A 19,518-nucleotide genomic window follows, 5' to 3' on the forward strand; every position below is an offset into this window, starting at 1 on the left:
AAATAAAATAAAACCCCTAAATCGTTTTATGTGCCTTAATTTATTGGGACCTTCACTTCATGTGATTGTAGTATTTGTATATACTACTTGTATCTCTCTTTAGCCCTACTCCCAAAACACCTCCACTACTGCTCATCGATTAACCAAACGCACCCTTCATTTTATTTTTATTTTCACCTTTTTTTCCATTTTTATCTATGCAATCATGGTAAGTTAATTTTTTTTACTGGCTACCTGATTTTGCATTTTCAGAACATCTCCAGCGTTAACTATAATCATTGACTAAATTGAACCTGCAAGACATTATTAAAATTTATTGAACCTGTAAAACATTGCTATAATCATTGACTAAATTGAACCTGCAAGACATTATTAAAATTTGTTGAACATGTAAAACATTGTGCGTTAATGGTATTGAATAAATTGATTGTATATAATTTAGATACAGTATATTATCAATATTTTAGAGTATTAAAATAGAATATATCAATTCAATATGATAATAAATGATGTGCAATCTTTCAACAGGTTTCTTATACACTTGTAGAGATTCGACAAATATAGTCATCAACAAGTCCGATATATCTTAAACCAAAATGTGAGATATTAATATTTTAGGGATGTTTTAGAATATTAAAAACATATAATATGTTTTTTTTAAAAATATTACATATATTTTTAAACTATTTTTGTCAATAAAAAATTAATTTCCTTCGATTCCAATATATCTTCTACTCTCATTTTTTCTCTTCTCTCTAATATTAATTCAAACATATTAGTGTTTTAATAATAAAATATTGTTATAAATTATATTACTTAAATTTATATACTAAAATTTGTTATATGTTTTTTTAAAAATATTACTATATATTTTTAAACTATTTTTGTCAATAAAAAATTAATTTCCTTCGATTCCAATATATCTTCTCCTCTCAATTTTTTCTCTTCTCTCTAATATTAATTCAAACATATTAGTGTTTTAATAATAAAATATTGTTATAAATTATATTACTTAAATTTATATACTAAAATTTGTTCTCAATCACTGAAGACACTGTTTATAGGATACTTTGCCCGAACATCGTTCCTTTAAATGCATCATTACTGACAAACACAAATATGTTAGTTTAAATAAGATAGAAACAAAAGAACTAATGTAATCCCTCCGTCTCAATTATAGGTTCATTTTGGAATAAACACACATATTAAGAAAAAAGTTGGTTATATAGCATCTTATCTCATGTGTCATTAATTAGTGCATTGATAAGTGAGAATATAGTTGAGTTTCAAAAAAATCACAATAAATATAAGGATTTAATGCATTGAGAAATGAGAATAATGTTGAGTTTCAAAAAAATCACAATTAATATGTAGATAAATTTGTATTAAAAGAAGAGATGGACAAGTATTTTGAGACAATTTTTTTTTTTTCAAAAGAGACCTATAAATTGAGACCGAGGAAGTAGTACAGTAGCTAATGCCTAATAATACAAATATTTCTTTCTTTCTTTTTCATTTCACAAACCCCTGAGCATCCTCAAAACCTCCTATTCCCCCGGCTGTACTCTACCATACTCTTTTTTTTCTAACAAACATGTTATATGGGTGGTAATTTATTTTTGTTACACTTACCAAAAATATTTATCTAAAGCATGTTTTTTTGAAAAAAAATATTCATTTTTGTTACTAAAAAAATCAAATAAACTAGAATTAAAAAAGTAATTCTGAGCTCACCACTAAATTTAACAAAGACATTAGAGCAAGTCCAACAGTGTCCTAGTTGAGCCCTAAATATAATATAAAATATGATGTCCTAGTGATTTAAGACATGTATTTATCAATGTGTCTTATTATTAATATATGTTTAATATTTTATTATAAAATATTTTCTTTCTATCATTAAAACACAATATAAGGTAGAGAAAGAAATAGATTGGATATATAATCAATATACTTATATAAAGGAGAAGCGAGGGGCGTGTAGGTGGCGCCTCACACATCGCTCAGTTCTATTTTTCTAATATTCTGGAATTTTTGGATGAAAAAATATCAAAAATTAGAACTACCTTTTTTAGTTTCGGTTATATTTGAAGCAAGTTTCAGAATCTGATTTTGTTTCAAATTATTTATGGAATATAGTGACTTGAAAATTTTAATCTGATTTTGTTTCAGGTTATTATTTAATTATGGGAAAGGTACAAATTATTTACGTGATAGTTCCTTTGCTCGATTTTTAAAGGAGAAGCGAGGAGCGTGTAGGTGGCGGCTCACACATTGTTCTGTTCAATTTTTCTAATTTTCTGGAATTTTTGGATGAAAAATATCAAAATTAGAATTACCTTTTTTAGTTTCAGGTATATTAGAAGCAAGTTTCAGAATTTGATTTTGTTTTAAATTATTTATGAAATATAGTAGCTTAAAAGTTTTAATCTGATTTTGTTTCGGATCATTTAATTATGGGAATGAGTAGCACACAAGTCTCTCTGCACCTATAAATACCCCTGTAGATCGTAAGGTTGCACCTATAAATACCCCTATAGATTGTAGGGTTTTGGACCAGCTAAACACAACCTTCTCCCTCTCAATACCACAACCCTACCTCTCTCTGTTGATAGTTCTCTTGCTTGATTTCTAACCCGGAAGTGCCGTTTTTCTGCAACGATAAGTGAAGGCTGTTTATACAGTATTAAAAAAATAAAGGTGGTTACAAGTAAAGGTAGTTATAGACCGCTATATTGGAGTCGACAAATCCAAACAAGGGTAGTTATAGACCACTATCTCACAGATTTAAGTTAAATGTTTTTGTGCACAATCAATCCAAAAAAATTGGAGGAATGTGACAATGTAAGAACATGATTACGTTTAAAAGAACAAATAAAATTAAGATTCGTCATGATTTAAATTGGTAATTATGTGTATAAATTTATTTTCATTTTTTCACCATGAATTATAGTCCAATTTTGCAATTTTATATATTAGCATTGGTATTACATCAAAATTTTTATAATATAAATTTATTTTATCCTAAAAATATTAATTTTCAAGTATTAATATATTTTTTATAGACAACCACAAAATTATTTTATTTTACAAATATTAATATTGAATCATTAATATAATTTTTATAGACCGCCGCAACGCGCGGCTTCTCAACTAGTTTTATATAAAATATAGGCAATGATAGAAGTGCATGTTAATAAGTCTCGAAGAGGTTGTCCAGCTAAAATTATTCTTAGTAAATACTCCTTGCTAGTATTTTGTACATACTGTGTTTTGAATAGTTTAAAGATATTCTTGTAATACAATTTTCAATATTCGACTAATATACATTATACTCATAAAATAATTTAATTTAGTTTAATTATCACGAATAGACAATGAACTCATATTGTTTTTAGGGTATATTTTTTTTTTCAAAAAGACATAAAATGAGAGGAGGGAAACACTAGAGAGTATTTAAACAATATATCCATGATTAATGTCCTAAATATTATGATACAGAAAAATAATCCCACATAACATTTAGTGAAGGCTACATATATATTTATACAAAACGCTATATCGTTTAGCGTTCTATTAGGTTTAAGAGAACAAAACGCTAGTTGCAATCTAGTGTAGCGTTTTGATGGCGCTGAAACATCAAAACGCTAAATTATGAGACATTGCTAACTGATATTGGGGATATTTTTTCCAACTCAGTTATTATTGACAATACTTCTAGAATTTTTGAGATTTGTGGTCATTTTTTAAAATATCTTTAGAAAAAACTTTAAAGCTGTGTTACAATATTCATAATTTTACCACCAAGTTTGTCTACCCTTAAATAAAAAAAGTTTTGCATACGAAAATAAAAAAGAAAAAAATATTAAAATGAAACCAGAGAGCTCCTGTTCACTGCAATGCACAAAAGATATATTTAGTGCAACATCTTTGAGTCCAAATCTCAAAAGCTGAGCCACTCTCTGAAGCAACCCTAAAGCTTACAGTGAAACCACTTAACCCCCTGCCTGCCGGAGTTTCAAGAACACATTTTTATTTTCCGGTAAGATGATAGCTTCAAGATACACAACAACAATAACACTACTAGTTTCCTTTTGAAGTTTCTCTTTTTGTTCACATGCAATGAAACATTTACACACATTCACACACAAATGTGAGTTTTAAGCATTCTTATTATTATCTCACATTTGTGTTCTTCACATGCATGTTGTCTACTAGAGTGGACTTTCACTTTCACCATCACCACCACCACCACCATACTTGTAAGCCCATTTCTTGATTTTAAGTCTCAAAAAATGGAGAAAAATAAAGCAACCCTTGATTTAGTCTCTTCACTTTTCTTGGTTTATTCTTGTTTTTTGGTAGTTTTTACAAGGCCAGAACTTGTGACATCTCTCTCTAGTGATGGCCAAGCTCTGCTCTCTCTGGTCTCTACTGCAGACCATTATGCAAAATCTTCATCTTCTGTTTTGTCTACTTGGACCCCTTCAAGCCAAACTCCATGTTCTTGGCAAGGTATTACTTGTTCTCCACAAGACAGGGTTATTTCTGTTTCTATACCAAACACTTTTCTCAATCTCTCTGGTTTGCCTTTAGAGCTTTCTTCACTGTCATCTCTGCAGCTTCTTAATCTCTCTTCTACTAATATTTCTGGTCATATTCCATCTTATTTTGGCTCATTTAGTCATCTGCATCTTTTGGACTTGTCTTCGAATTCGTTGTCAGGGTCAATCCCTCCTGAACTAGGCCAGCTCAGTTCACTGCAGTTTCTGTTCTTGAATACTAATCAACTCACAGATTCTATACCTCCACAAATTGGGAATCTTTCATCTTTGCAAGTGTTTTGTGTTCAAGATAATCTACTTAATGGGTCGATTCCGTCGCAGTTAGGCTCATTAAGTTCCTTACAACAGTTTAGGATTGGGGGTAATCCATATTTGAGTGGAGCAATACCTCTGCAGTTGGGATTACTCACTAATCTCACAACATTTGGCGCGGCAGCTACTGGACTATCTGGTGTCATACCGCCTACATTTGGAAACTTGATCAATCTCCAAACTTTGGCAATTTACGACACTGAAATATCTGGGAGAATCCCTCCTGAACTTGGGCTGTGTTCAGAGCTGAGGAATTTGTATTTGCATATGAACAAGCTCACTGGTTCAATGCCTCAACAGTTGGGCAAGTTACAGAAACTTACTAGCTTGCTCCTGTGGGGAAACTCTCTTAGTGGACCTATCCCGGGTGAAATATCAAATTGTTCATCCCTAGTAGTGTTTGATGTTTCTGCAAATGAGTTAAGCGGTGTAATTCCAGGTGATTTGGGGAAGCTAGTACTTCTTGAAGAGCTGCATTTGTCTGATAATTTTCTTACAGGGTCTATTCCATGGCAGTTGAGTAACTGCACTAGTCTTACAGCTCTTCAGCTTGACAAGAATCAACTTTCAGGTCCAATTCCATCACAAATTGGAAATCTGAAATTCTTGCAGAGTTTCTTTCTTTGGGGGAATTTGGTCTCTGGAACTATACCAGCTTCTTTTGGGAACTGCACTGAACTATATTCAGTCGATCTTTCTAAGAACAAACTCACTGGCAGTATACCTGAGGAGTTATTTGGTTTGAAAAAACTGAGCAAGCTACTATTACTGGGGAATTCTTTGTCGGGAGGGCTGCCTCCAAGTGTTGCTAATTGCCAGTCTTTAGTGAGATTAAGACTTGGGGAGAACCAGCTCTCAGGACACATTCCAAAGGAGTTGGGCCAATTGCAAAATCTTGTGTTTCTTGATCTATATGCAAATCATTTCTCTGGTGGTTTGCCTGCGGAGATTGCTAATATAACGGTTCTTGAGCTTTTTGATGTGCACAATAACCATATCAGTGGTGATATACCATCTCGGTTGGGGGAGCTTGTGAATTTAGAGCAGCTTGATCTCAGCAGGAACGGTTTTACTGGAGAAATTCCTTGGAGTTTTGGGAACTTCAGTTACTTAAATAAAATGATTCTCAACAACAATTTGCTTACTGGTTCAATACCAAAGTCCATTAGGAATCTTCAGAAACTAACTCTACTTGATTTGAGCTTCAATAGTCTTTCTGGTGCAATCCCAGATGAGATTGGTGATGTTACAAGCTTAACCATTAGTCTAGACTTGAGCTCAAATGGATTTACAGGTGAGATCCCTGAGACTATGTCTGATTTGACACAATTGCAAGCCCTCGATCTTTCGCACAACATGCTCCACGGAAAGATTGCAATTTTAGGTTCCCTCACAAGCCTTACTTCTTTAAATATTTCATACAATAATTTTTCAGGTCCTATACCCGTGACACCTTTTTTCAAAACATTATCTTCCGACTCATTCCTTGAAAATGAAGATCTTTGCCAATCTGTTAACGGTTATACTTGCTCCTCACATCAGTTTCGCAAGAACAGATTAAAATCTGCCAAGACTGTAGCTTTGGTAGCTGTTATTTTAACTTCTGTGACAATAGCAGTTGTTGCCTTCTGGATTTTCGTATCAAGGAATCACAGGTATATGGCAGACAAATCATCTTGCACATTAGCCTCTTCATCGGGCCGAGAAGATTTTTCTTATCCCTGGACATTCATTCCATTTCAAAAGCTAAATTTCACTATCGACAACATCCTAGATTGCCTCAAAGATGAAAATGTGATCGGGAAAGGCTGTTCTGGAGTTGTTTACAAGGCAGAAATGCCCAATGGAGAGTTGATAGCAGTAAAGAAGCTTTGGAAAACAAAGGGAGATGAAGAGGCAGCTATAGACTCTTTTGCTGCAGAAATTCAAATCCTTGGGCACATTCGGCATAGGAACATAGTAAAGCTTTTAGGGTACTGTTCCAATAAGAGTGTCAAACTCTTGCTCTACAACTATATCTCGAATGGGAATCTCCAACAACTTCTGCAGAGCAACAGAAATCTGGATTGGGAGACGAGGTATAAAGTTGCAGTTGGAGCAGCCCAGGGTCTTGCTTATCTTCATCATGACTGTGTTCCAACAATTCTACACAGAGATGTGAAATGCAATAACATTCTACTGGACTCTAGGTTTGAAACTTATCTGGCTGATTTCGGACTGGCGAGGCTGATGAATTCTCCAACTTACCATCAAGCAATGTCCAGGGTAGCTGGTTCGTATGGATACATTGCCCCAGGCAAGTGACTTAAACTTCCTCGTCTTGCATAGATCTTAAGCATCAATAGCTAATTACAAATTATAATTTTGCTGTCATACTAACTGTGAAAATACTGTCTGGCATGCTATTCTCTTAGATTTAGTCATTTTTGTAATTGGTTTAGTATTTTGTTATTACTATATGACAATGTTATCTATTAATATTAATGCAGAATATGGATACACCATGAACATAACAGAAAAGAGCGATGTCTATAGTTATGGAGTGGTTTTGCTAGAGATCCTAAGTGGGCGCAGCGCTGTTGAATCCCGAGTTGGTGATGGATCACACATAGTTGATTGGGTGAAGAAGAAAATGGGAAGCTTCGAACCAGCTGTTACAATTCTGGACTCAAAGCTCAGGGGACTACCTGATCAGATGGTACAAGAAATGCTCCAAACACTCGGAATAGCCATGTTCTGCGTAAACTCATCACCAGCTGAACGGCCGACCATGAAAGAAGTGGTTGCATTGCTAATGGAAGTTAAGAGTACTCCCGAGGAATGGGCGAAAACTTCTCAGCCTTTAATCAAACAATCCACAAGTCAGAGCTGATATTTCTCCTCATTGTGAGAAGTTCATAGATTTATCAGGAGGGAAAAGATAATTGGAATTATTATTGCCAGGAAAGGTAGGAAAAGCTAGAAGGTAGTAGTATTGGCTTTCGATAAGAATATTGTTATTGTACAGTTTTAGAATCCCTAATGTAGCTGATTAGGATCATGTTTTTGCCATTGTTCTTTCTTGCTATCTGTTTCCTGTAATTCTCAGACTATGTTGGAATACATGAAAGATTAAGAGGAATGTAAATCGCAAATTTAAATAAAAAATAGTATCCATCTTCGAAGCCTTTAAGTGTCTGTTTGTTCTTAACAGTTCAAAAGGCTAAAAGCATAGCATTGTTGCTGCATTTCACCCCAAGAGTTGCTGTTTGTTTTACATTGCACAACTTAAAAAACTCAGTCATCTTTACATAAACGCACACACATGGAGAGAGAGATCCATTTTACAACAGAGAAAACACATTTTCATTAAGAGGCCGTTTGGAAATGTGCATTTCATTTCAAATGATGGATCTCAAATGACAGGATTTGAGTTGTCATTTCCAATTCTCAGATTTATACTAATATTTAAATGTCTGGATTTCATTTTCAAATTCCCAAACAAGTTATTTCATCAAATCCAGAATTTCAAACGAAATCCACATTCCCAAACAGGCCATTAGTCTGTTGTTCATATGGAAACCTAACTGGCTCAATGGCCAAGCCTCGTATCTTCGTGAAAACGCCTTCCCTGTAACTGCTGCAATGGCTACTGTCTAAATCCCGAATCGTGGAAAAACCTTCACCAGACCCTGCTCGTGCAACGAAGATAAAAAGGGAATTGTAAGAACATCACACTTTGATGTAGGCCATGAAATGCAGTGGAAAGAGAGACAGATGATAACAGACCATGCATTCATCCATTCCCCACATGCTTTCACATACAATGGAACTGTCTCCCCAAACACACATTACATATTTGAATAAGAGCAAGTCCATATCCCACTTGTGTTTTTATTCAGAAAAAATGAAAATTTGGTCAAAAAGAGAATCCAGTAAGATTGCACTATCAGTTTCTGAGATTTGTTCCCATACATTCACTTGTTCTGTCAGAAAATCCATGGAGCCATGAGATATTGTCTCTCTTTGGACAAAGTAATGACATAACATGTATCAAGTGATAGGCAAGTAGAAAGAAACCGGTTGCAACCGTGTGGGGGCAACCAAGAATCCAAAAGCTAGTGATTCTGAGCAACACTTGAGTAGATAGATAAGTTGAACAGATTATACATTAATAGAACTTAAATAATTTATTTTTTTTATTTAGGTAATTTAATTTGATAATAAGAATAAAGAGGGGAGTCTTCACTTCATGTAGTTGCAGAGTACGTCATGTCAAAATCCAAGCTCTTACAAGCAGACGGACCAACATCAACAGACATAGTCCGATTTAAAACGGAGAAATAATAATATAAGGATTTTTACAATCAAGTCGTACGATCAACGGTAATGTAAGGAATTCAGCGCATTCTTTGAAGCTACTTATGATAGTATCAAGAATTTTGCACATTCTCTGAAGCTACAAATAATAATATCAAGATTTTTGCACATATTTTGCAGAATGAAGAATTAAGAATTTTGATAATGAAAATAATGAAATATGATATTCCACAAGGTTATAATACTAACGCATAGTACCTTGTGAAATGAATTGAATCCGTGTTTTTTTTTTAGAGAGAATTGAATCCGTAATTTCAAATCCAAAGTATTGAAGTTGTTTAAGAAATGGTTTATAGATGAACTCCAATTCCACCAACCAAGTTATACTGCAAGTGCAAAGCACCGATGAAAAAAGTAGCCCAATGCACTGATGAAACTTTAGATTTTAGAGCTTATTTATCAACCTGATGGAAAACAAATGAGGACATTTAAATGGAATTTACTTTGAGAGGGTCTCAAAAAGACTCAACAGTAGTTACTACTATGATCATAGTATCTTTCATCTGCACCAGAAATCAACAAGGCCACCTGAGTTGCAACATCAAAAGGTTCACATATGGAACCACCAGTTTTAAACAATTTTTAAGATGATCAGCACTGGCTAACAATAAGATTTATGACAAGACTGTCCCCGAAATATAAGCGACAGTTACTTTTGTATCTACAACTTCATGCAAGACTCTTGAATGCTAAAAACAATCTTGATTCACTTATGCTTCAGGTTTGTACTTTTAATGATATGCAAACCATTTCACATATGCTCCCAAAGGTAGAAATATACAAATGATATCAGAGGGGCAATACTAATAAACTAATTACAACTAACCAAGATATAATCAAACTACAATAGAATTTGCACGCCTACTATGTTAAACCTAATAAATCTCCTCTCGAGATACTTGTTTTTCAGTTTTCGCACCTTTTCCCACATACCTGTCTCATCCATACCTTTGAATTATAACATTTCGGCATTCATCAATCACTAATGAGATTTTTGACTACCATGTTTGAAAAGAATTGAATATCACAAAAGTCAGAAATAAACTAAACCAACCATTTCAATGTATATTATTATGTCGTGCAAGCTGGTACTTACAACTGGGAAGAAAAACTTCTAACAAGGATCCGTGGTTCTGCACTCAATAAAGGTGTCACTCTGAGGAAATGAAGACTAGCATTCTACAAGCAGCGACTGCTGGAGGTGTTTATATGTCCAAATAGAATAACTTGCTCAATGAGGTTCGAAATACACATCATCATGCATGCATATCTGTCCTCAATTATAGGATCACTCATCACAAATTATTTAATTCTCAATTGGACTAAATCATTTTTTAGTTCAGCTACTCCACTTGAGCACAAAACCAACGATAGAACTCTCTATTTTATTACTCATACTATAGGCTTCACTCAAGTTTCCTAGAAAAATCAAGATTAAATACTATAGTTAGTTTATGTACTTGATGTCACACACCGGCAACTATATCTCCGAATCCCCTGCCACCAGGACCAGGACTGAGAAATTACTAGAACCCTCTTCTGATTGTTTAGAGGGTGATCGCGGGGTCACTGAATGAAATCCTCCGTTTATTTCGGAGGTGCTGACTCGCAGTAAGGCAGAGATATCCATTCGTAGCCATTTTCTTTTTTGGTGATTCTAAATTGTAGTTGCCACTTTCAGTACAAGCAACAGAAGTTGATTCACATTTTTATCACTTCCCAAAATTCTAGTTAGCAGGTTCATAAACATTACAGATCTTGCCTAGCCTGACTATAGAATCCATTCCCGGTGTTAGGTTCCCTTGTTAGGATTTTGCATCCTTCTTGATAGCAGATCCAAAAAGAAGCTCCTTTCTTCATCTACTTCTTTGCTATATACTAATAAGAATATGCATGGGTTTCTGGTAGCCTCTTCAAGGAACCTAAGAGCTTACTTTTGAAATATTTATGATTATGTTTTTATCATATATAGATGCAGATTGCTTTAAGTCAGAATCAGCAAAGAAGTTTCTTTTTGTGTCCAACACATCAATCTCAAATCTCCTTGTACATATTCTGAAGTCTGAACTCTAGTAAACCAAATTGCATGAACCTTACAAATTCTTATAACTACTATTATATATATTTAAACAAAGCTTTAGAGAGGCTTCAATAAGAATTTCTTAAATGTCTCTGGTCAAAAAGAATATTATGATTTGTGGTACTTCTGCTCGAAATTTTTCTCTCATTATGATTTTTCATCAAGCGAATATATGTTATCAGCAAAGCATAAGCACATGTCAGAATTTCATTATGTCGATTCAGAGTATAAGAAGATTTCACCTAGTCCACTATAAAAACTGGGAAGTCGTTTGCAAATTTTATTATATATAGATACTAGATAAGTAGATAGTAGTCATAGGTAACATTATGTAATGAAATCACTGGTTAAGACATCATGTCCTAGGCTTTTTAGGCAAGCAGTTCATTCTTAGTTGCTAGCTGCCAGGCAAATTCCACAAGATGATCATTTCCAGTGCTCAACTTTAATCATAAGTACTAGCTACTAAAACAAAATGAACAGTTTTAAATATAAAAAAAACCTAATTAAGTTGCAGCTCGCAAAAGCAATACAATTTATAATAGAATTATCCATTCCATTGCGCGAGAGTACAATAAGTCACGTCTTATTCAATAAAACTACATAATTAATTAAATGAAAATTACTCTCATACGCCATTATTGAACGTTATAATCAATATCATCATCATCATCATCAAATTAGATTCCTCAAAACTATAAGATTACACTTACATAAGTCTTGTCTCGATCGGCAAAATGTAGTTTCTCACCTTGCTGTTTCCGTAAAGACCCGGTGCTTAAAAAGCGCAAAAGCTCACTACTCATTAAGTTGGGCAAGCTCAGCCTTCAGCTGCTCAATCTTGAGCCCCATTGATCTCTGCACTACTCCCTTCTCTTTATCAGGCAATTTAGCCAACAACCCTTCAAACAAGTCCAAAACTTCTTTAACAGCGATACGAGCACACTCAGCTTCTTCATCAAAATACACTGTTTCTTTCGATTCTAATGCCATTTCAATCTCCTCTCTAGCCTCTGCAAACTTGAGATTGATTTCATCCACTACTTTATCTGTATCTACACTGTATTGCCTTGAGTTTTGTGCATTCTTGAAGTGAATTGATGGGGTTGTGCTCTTTTGGTTGATAAAAAAGTGATCTTTATTGGGTTTTAAGATGGGTTGATTTGATAGCGTAGAGAGTGATTTTAGGGGAAACAAATTTATGGGTTTTGAAGAACTTCGAAAAGGGTATCTAGAAAGCAAAGATTTGCAGAGAGAGATTGATGAACGATGATGCATTTTGAAAGATAGAGATTGGTTAGGTTCAAGAACTCAAAACCCTAATTCAAGAAATTGATTGTAGAGTCCTGAAGAAAAAAGTAAGATAATATCTGGGCTCTCAAAAGAAAAGATTCTTAACGCTATATGGGCCAACAGAAAAGGCCCATAATGGGTTTTCAAGAGAAGGCCCACGTGTGTTATGTATTTGACCTTAACTAAAATAACTGAATGATCACCAAAACCACAAAAAGATTGTGTTCTAGTCAAAATCTCAGTTACAATTGTTTAACAAATCCTCTAAACACACCAACTCTAACCAACTACATTATTGTCTGCAACTGCTTATATAAAACAGAAAACAACCAAGGTTTAAGATAGATGTGAGAGAGAAAATCATCATGGCTAGACAAGTTTCCATGGTGCAACGGCTAAGAAGCAAAATATCTGGAGCAAATGTGTCGATGAAGTTGTTTCTTTCACGAAAATGGCGTCGCTGGAGTGCCTGCTATGGTTACCATAAACATGATCCTGTTATACAGCTCTACCAACAAGGGGCTGGGGATCATGGTTTTCAGTTTGGAAACTGTGATGAAAGCACTAATAGTGGTGAAGTTTCTGTCTGGAAGAAGAATATAGTCATGGGTGGCAAGTGTCAGCTCCCGGATTTCTCAGGTGTCATAATTTATGATTCCACAGGGAATGTTGTTACACCTCCTAAACCTTCAGCTGCACCTCTTGCTCTTACTTGGAAATGAAACACAGAATTTGCACTCTTTTGTTTGCTTATGGTCTTTATACAGATCAATTTCTTGATTGTAATTTTCTATATATAATGCAAGTCATTTGTTCAATGTTAATGTCCAACAGAAATACACAAGGTTCTTATTGCCAACTGGCCTTACCTTCAGCTACTTGACAGGCATTAAACACATTGCAGTAGAAAAAAAATATTGGATTCTTTTTAAACATTATAGATAAATCATCTTACAAGGTGGAAATTGGTTAGTAGATGACAAGGTAAAGATTACTGGTTCCCCTCGTAACATTATACATCATATAAATAAATTACATGTACAAGAAATTTAAAGCAAAATTTGTTGTGCCGCTGCAATCAAGAAGCTCTGAATGGTCCGCTCTTGTTAGATGACGAGCTGCGCCCCCTGAACCCAACAACATTCAGCTTTGATGTAGACTTCACAGCACTGGACTTCCCACTGCCTGTCTGTTTCTTGCCACCGGTTGCTGGCCCTCTATTGCTACTCACAGTTGAAGATTTTACAGGCTTTGAAACCTTAAATCCCGAGCTCTGCTTCTTGCCACCAGACACTGGTCCTCTTGAGTTACTTGTGTTTGAAGACTTCAGTGGTCTTGAAACCTTAGTCGCTCCCCTCTTAGATTTGATTGTGGAGGAGGCTCTGCCAGAGTTTGATCCAGATGCCCTTGTGCTTCCAGCCTTGCCATGAACAGAGGCTGATTTCCCAGATACAGCTTTCTTCCCCCGACTTGAAACTTTAATCAACTTTGCATTTTTAACTGTATTCTGAGATATTTTTGACCTGGCCGTATCTCTTTTAATATAATCTACTGTAAGAGACTCCAAGCTCTCATTTTTCATTATGGCTTCCTCGATTCTAGTTGCTAAACTATGGTCCTTTTTAGCTATCAAACTTGTCACCTTTCCTGTTAATTGAAGATGATAATTTTGTAAAATTTAAAGCACTTGGTACCCAAAACCTAACTACAATTATAATCGGGAAGTAAACCCTAAAATAAATGAGCCCTAGCACAACAGAGACGAGCAATATATTCAAAGTAGCAATTTCATTGTCAAACCACTTGACACTGGACGACAATAATTTAATATGTCATTTACAGGAGTGCTGTGCAGGTGTACATGCTTTGGATTCGTATTCAACATAATTGCACCCAAATTTGGAAACTGAGACTAAGGTCATATAATGCTTCAAGAATGTACCGAGGTCATTTCATAAAAAGCAAAGGGTACATTAACATATTACATACCTTTTGCACCCATTCGAGCTGTTCTTCCAGTTCGATGAAGATAGTCAATCTGCATTCAATAGTAGGTTATTACTGTAAAAGAATAAGAAACACTTGATGCGAAAGCTACTGTAGCAATAGAATATTAACAGATTTCAGATAGAATGCCTACAGAGGTCAGCGGGAAATCAAACATAATAACATGATCAACATCCAGATCCAATCCTCTAGCAGCCAAGTCTGTGCAGACGAGTGTTGGGCAATCTCCATCATCACTTTTGAACTTCTTTAAGTTTTCAACCCTATCATGTAGAAAATACACACTTATGACCGCAAGCTTTTGCTAGTACAGAGGATTGTCATGCATCTTATTGTATAAAAGCATCCACAAGCCTTTGGTTTTCTACGACTATATTTCATGCTTGGGAATACGATAGTTCTGCTAAGAGATAAAATTTTCAATCATAGATGATATATAATAAGTTTATAACTAAAGTTATAATTACCAAAATGTGCCTAGCCGGATGATTTACTTGGATCTTCACATACCTTATCAAAGACTAGAGTCCAGAAACATATAATATCCAGGCAGTGGCACGAGTTTTACAGAGCAGAAAGTGTTGAAAGAATGTATGCAATGTAAAGATTTCCCTACAATAATGTATGCATATATGTAGCAAATAGGTATACCCTGGTACCTACTCACCTTTGTTCTGCCGGTACTTCTCCGTGGTAGTTAACAGTAGAGATTTGGTTTTCACTTAGAAAATGATCCACAGCACGACTAGAATTTAATGTATTGCAGAACACCATAACTCTATTCCCCTTGGCTAAACTTGGCTCCAGAACCTGAAATTGATATAGACAAACTAAACAGTTAAGTTCTGTTCTGCCACCACTGTCTATAACATGAATTTAGATAAAACAGGCACCTAGCTGCTTCCACATTTCACAAAGCCATATCAAAAGTGAAACACAGAAAGTAGCTCCACCAAGTGTCTCTGGAGCGTGACTAAACTGCAGGTGATCAGGTATGTCCTAGAAAATGCTATAGCTTATACTTACATTTGTAATAGGTACAATTGCAACATTCCCATATGATGTCTAAAAAGCAATTTTTAACAGCTGGCCTTCTAGCAATTGAGTAATTTTGAACAAAAATGCTTAAAATGCAACATATTATAGCCAAAAGAAAATTTTGTCTAAAGATCCACTGACTTAAAAATTCCATAACACTATACTAACTTCAACAATTATGATGATTTAGGGAATGATCTTTATACTAGCTAAGATTCTAAATAATATGTTTCGTAATCCTTACTACCAGTTGTTTTACTCTAATATAGCCCTGATCATTATACCCTTTATCAAATTGGAAAACACAATAATCATAACTTCTTTTACACAAAGATTACTTCAATAATATAATGGGGAAAAAAAAAAACCAATCTTCAATATCAAACATCCAACTTCCTCATAGATATTATTTCAAACATACAAGTACATCAAAATTTCCAACTACAAATATTCATTCTGATACTACACTTGTTTATCATTCACAGCCTTGTCATCGTGACAAGTCTGCAACCTATTTTCGCCCCCACTCCAAAAATTCTAGATAACAATAGAAAAAGATTAGAGTAACTATAGTTCTTCCACTATATGTATATACTATGTAGTATTTATACAGCACAAATTGTTACTAATTAATGAGAGAATAGAAGTATAGATATTATCATACTTGCAAGTAAAGCATCTGAACTAACCTGTAATAATGCCTCAAGCTTGTTTTCTGCACCTGAGAGTTTAATAAAATCATGGCGTGCCAATGCAATCTTTTTATGTAATGTTGAAGTACGGACATGTAGAATTCCTTGAAACTCCTCATCAACCAACTTTTGCACTGCCTGTAAATAACAAAATAATCAGATATACCAAATTCTCCCAGATTGAAATATAGAGACCAAAATGATATGCAGACTGCATAAAAGAGGAACAACTTCACTTAATGGATTATTCAATTATTTAAATATAGCTAATTCAAATTCAGCATTGTTATTTAAACTTAGAGTGAAATCTGTGTATCAACCTACTCGGTTATCCGCTTATTTACTTGCATCAGCTTCTTTAAGATTTGGTATACTTTGACCAGGGACAAAGTTCTATATTTGCTATATGCAATGAAGTCCATAAATCAAATTTAGTTGGCCTATTCAAGAATAAAGCTCTAATGCATTTCGATATAAGTTTAGAAGGTCAGAAATACAGACCCTTTCTGGTCTTTATAAGTATCCTTCACTACCTCCCATAAACGCGCGTGCACACATGTCACAGACAAAAACAAGTTATGCACAAGTGCAGATTGTTCCCGAATGATATGCAAGAGCCAAGATTGTTCTATTTGCACACAAGTAAGAAAGTAGAAATGTTAATTATCTTCTATTGGAGTGATGGGTCACTCTTCTGTTCAATTAGTTTTTAAGTAAGACACCCTTCAAGCAGCATACACTAAATATATTCCAGAAATATAACAATAAATTAGGCAGCACCATTACAAAGCATACCAGGATGTCAGCATTAGAAATATCATTTACTCGAATAAACATATTCATCTATGTACACTGCTTCTACGAAAATAACAAAAGAATATTTCTAATGAGACGATTGGTGATTCAGAGTTGACTGTTACAATAGAAGTCCCCACTATAAGTAAGCTTCAATTCTGTGGTACCAAATGTCCTTTTAATACTAATTTTAATTGGATAGTAGAATACAGTAGAAGAATTGGAAAGATAAAGTATCAGCAAACCTGTGTCATTGTTGCAGTAACTAAAACAGTTTGAAAATCTAAGCCTCCAGGTTTTGATGCTCGATTTTTCAAGGGGCCAAGAAACTTGCGAATATCAGGACCAAAGCCACGATCAAACATGGTATCTGCCTCATCCAAAACCTACATGTAATTGGAATGCCATTGTGAGTTTATAATAAGAAGTAGAGTAGTCAAGCACTTGCAGTAAGTTGAAAAAAGAGTGAACACAAAGAAGTCCCTATATGCAAAAGTAGAGAGATAATCACCACATATTTGATGTCACCATAGACAATGTTTCCCTCCTCAATATGTTGAAGAACCCTGCCTGGTGTGCCAACCACCATATCAATTGGGCCATTTAGTGAATCCTCCTGGGGTCTTAGACGGCCACCACCACTAACCATGGTACACCTGAACCGGGCATGGTGGCTAACAGACTTTGCCACACGGAAAACCTGAAAAGGTAATTCCTTGCCGTTATAGGAAGTCCTTAAAACTTATGTGGATCCAAATATAGTAAACTTACAGACCTGCTCAGAGAGCTCTCTAGTGGGGCATAGAACAACGGCTCGAGGACGTCTAGGCTTCATTAACATACCGTACAGTGCCTCATCCCGTCTCAACAACTACAAAATTTGAGCATAAAACTTGTTTATGTATATTTTCTGCAACCATAAAACAAAGTCGGTGTGTAATTACTCTTAAGAAAGAACTTCAAAATCACGTTCTGACACATCCAGTGGCAATGTATGGTTGAGTTATTATATTAGTTGGTTTTTGGGATGTGTGCCTATGGATTCTCAGAGTTTAGTAAGCACACAAAATAGAAACTAAGATGTTGCCTCAATATAATCTCAACAAGTGAGCATTACGATCCCTGGGCCATAGACATCCCTACCAAGGAAAAAGAATATGCCAGATCGGTTCATATAGGAGGTGATTCAATAAGCAATTCAGCAGATGATACATAAATGCAAAAGCTGCTATAAGGTCAAAACACGGACCTTGATCAACATCTCGAAATGATTTAGTGACCTATATGTTGAAAATATTGCATACTACAAAGACAATTACTTATGCTTTTAAACAAATATCAATCAAGTGCGACTAGTAAATAGGTCATTCGGTAAGACATATAACATGTCCCAAAACCCGAATTAAATATGGGCAAGCCAAAACATACTATATAACTTGAACAACTGTTAATTTACATCTTGCTGGCTATATCTATCACATACTAAAACACGTGCAACCAATATTTCTCAAGTATCCTAAACAGTTAAAGTCAACATAATCAATAACCACACATAGGTTTAGCTTGACAAAACTAATTCACCAAAAGTTCATACTACAGCAATCCTTTCACCAACAAGGCATATACTTAAATCCCATTTCAGGAATTTAAAAATCAACCTGAGCAAGTGGCAACATATAGGCAAGAGTCTTTCCGGAACCCGTATGAGACCCCAAAACCACACTTTTCTCCTCAAGAACAACAGGCACACCAATACACTGAATCTCAGTAGGAACAGAAATACCCATTTCGACTAAAGCCCCAATAACCTCATCACTCAACCCCAACTCCCCAAAGTTCACAACTTTACCCCCATTCTCACTCCCCTTCTTCCCAACCTTACCCCCCTCACTCACTCCACCACTTTCTTGACCACTTCTTGATTGTGGGGTTTTAGTAGAGTCCTTGAGGTGCCTAACTCTGAGCCTTTCAAGCAAAATTGAGTGTTTCATGGGTTCTATAGCTTCATTTACTGATGGGTTTGTGGCTATTGAAGTGTTTGAGCAAAGGGGTCTAAAACCCAGATAAACCCTTTTGAGGTAGAGCGGTGAAATGGGCTTGTAAGTCTTGGGGATGTGTAAAAATGAGAAACGAGTGGCTGTTGAGGAGAGTGAGAGTGTTAAGATTGTTCTACCAGTTGTGCCCATTTGAGATTGTTGCGTGATGATGGATTTGTGTGTATAGGTGTAAGTATTGTTTGTGTATCTGTGTGAGGTTTGGTCCGGCTGGGAAGAAGAAAGTTGCGTTATCCCAAATTACTTGACTTGAAGGGCTTGCATTAGACAATTTTAGATGTAAATGTTATTTATAAAAAATTTGTGCAGGGAATAAAATATTG

At 35.0% G+C, this 19,518-nt stretch overlaps 3 protein-coding genes across 3 annotated transcripts; 2 read left to right on the plus strand and 1 right to left on the minus strand.

The window, feature by feature from the left end:
* Positions 1–3,895: 3,895 nt before the first annotated feature.
* LOC108215427 (LRR receptor-like serine/threonine-protein kinase RGI5) lies at positions 3,896–7,994 on the plus strand. The gene is made up of 2 exons (XM_017387932.2): positions 3,896–7,173; positions 7,367–7,994. Exons 1-2 carry the CDS (start codon positions 4,296–4,298, stop codon positions 7,747–7,749), a joined length of 3,261 nt encoding a protein of 1,086 aa, XP_017243421.1. The 5' UTR covers positions 3,896–4,295; the 3' UTR covers positions 7,750–7,994.
* A 4,980-nt stretch (positions 7,995–12,974) lies between these two features.
* Positions 12,975–13,331, plus strand: LOC108204930 (uncharacterized). The gene has a single exon (XM_017374626.2). It carries the CDS (start codon positions 12,975–12,977, stop codon positions 13,329–13,331), a length of 357 nt encoding a protein of 118 aa, XP_017230115.1.
* Positions 13,332–13,513: 182 nt separating this feature from the next.
* On the minus strand, positions 13,514–19,470 carry LOC108204929 (DEAD-box ATP-dependent RNA helicase 39). Its single transcript, XM_017374625.1, has 9 exons — positions 18,800–19,470; positions 17,917–18,012; positions 17,653–17,841; positions 17,387–17,527; positions 16,344–16,484; positions 15,284–15,426; positions 14,750–14,879; positions 14,599–14,647; positions 13,514–14,256 (listed from the first exon to the last, which is right to left on the minus strand). Exons 1-9 carry the CDS (start codon positions 19,325–19,327, stop codon positions 13,688–13,690), a joined length of 1,986 nt encoding a protein of 661 aa, XP_017230114.1. The 5' UTR covers positions 19,328–19,470; the 3' UTR covers positions 13,514–13,687.
* Positions 19,471–19,518: the final 48 nt, after the last annotated feature.

This window comes from Daucus carota, chromosome 1, assembly GCF_001625215.2.
Source record: "Daucus carota subsp. sativus chromosome 1, DH1 v3.0, whole genome shotgun sequence".
Lineage (NCBI taxonomy): Eukaryota > Viridiplantae > Streptophyta > Magnoliopsida > Apiales > Apiaceae > Daucus > Daucus carota.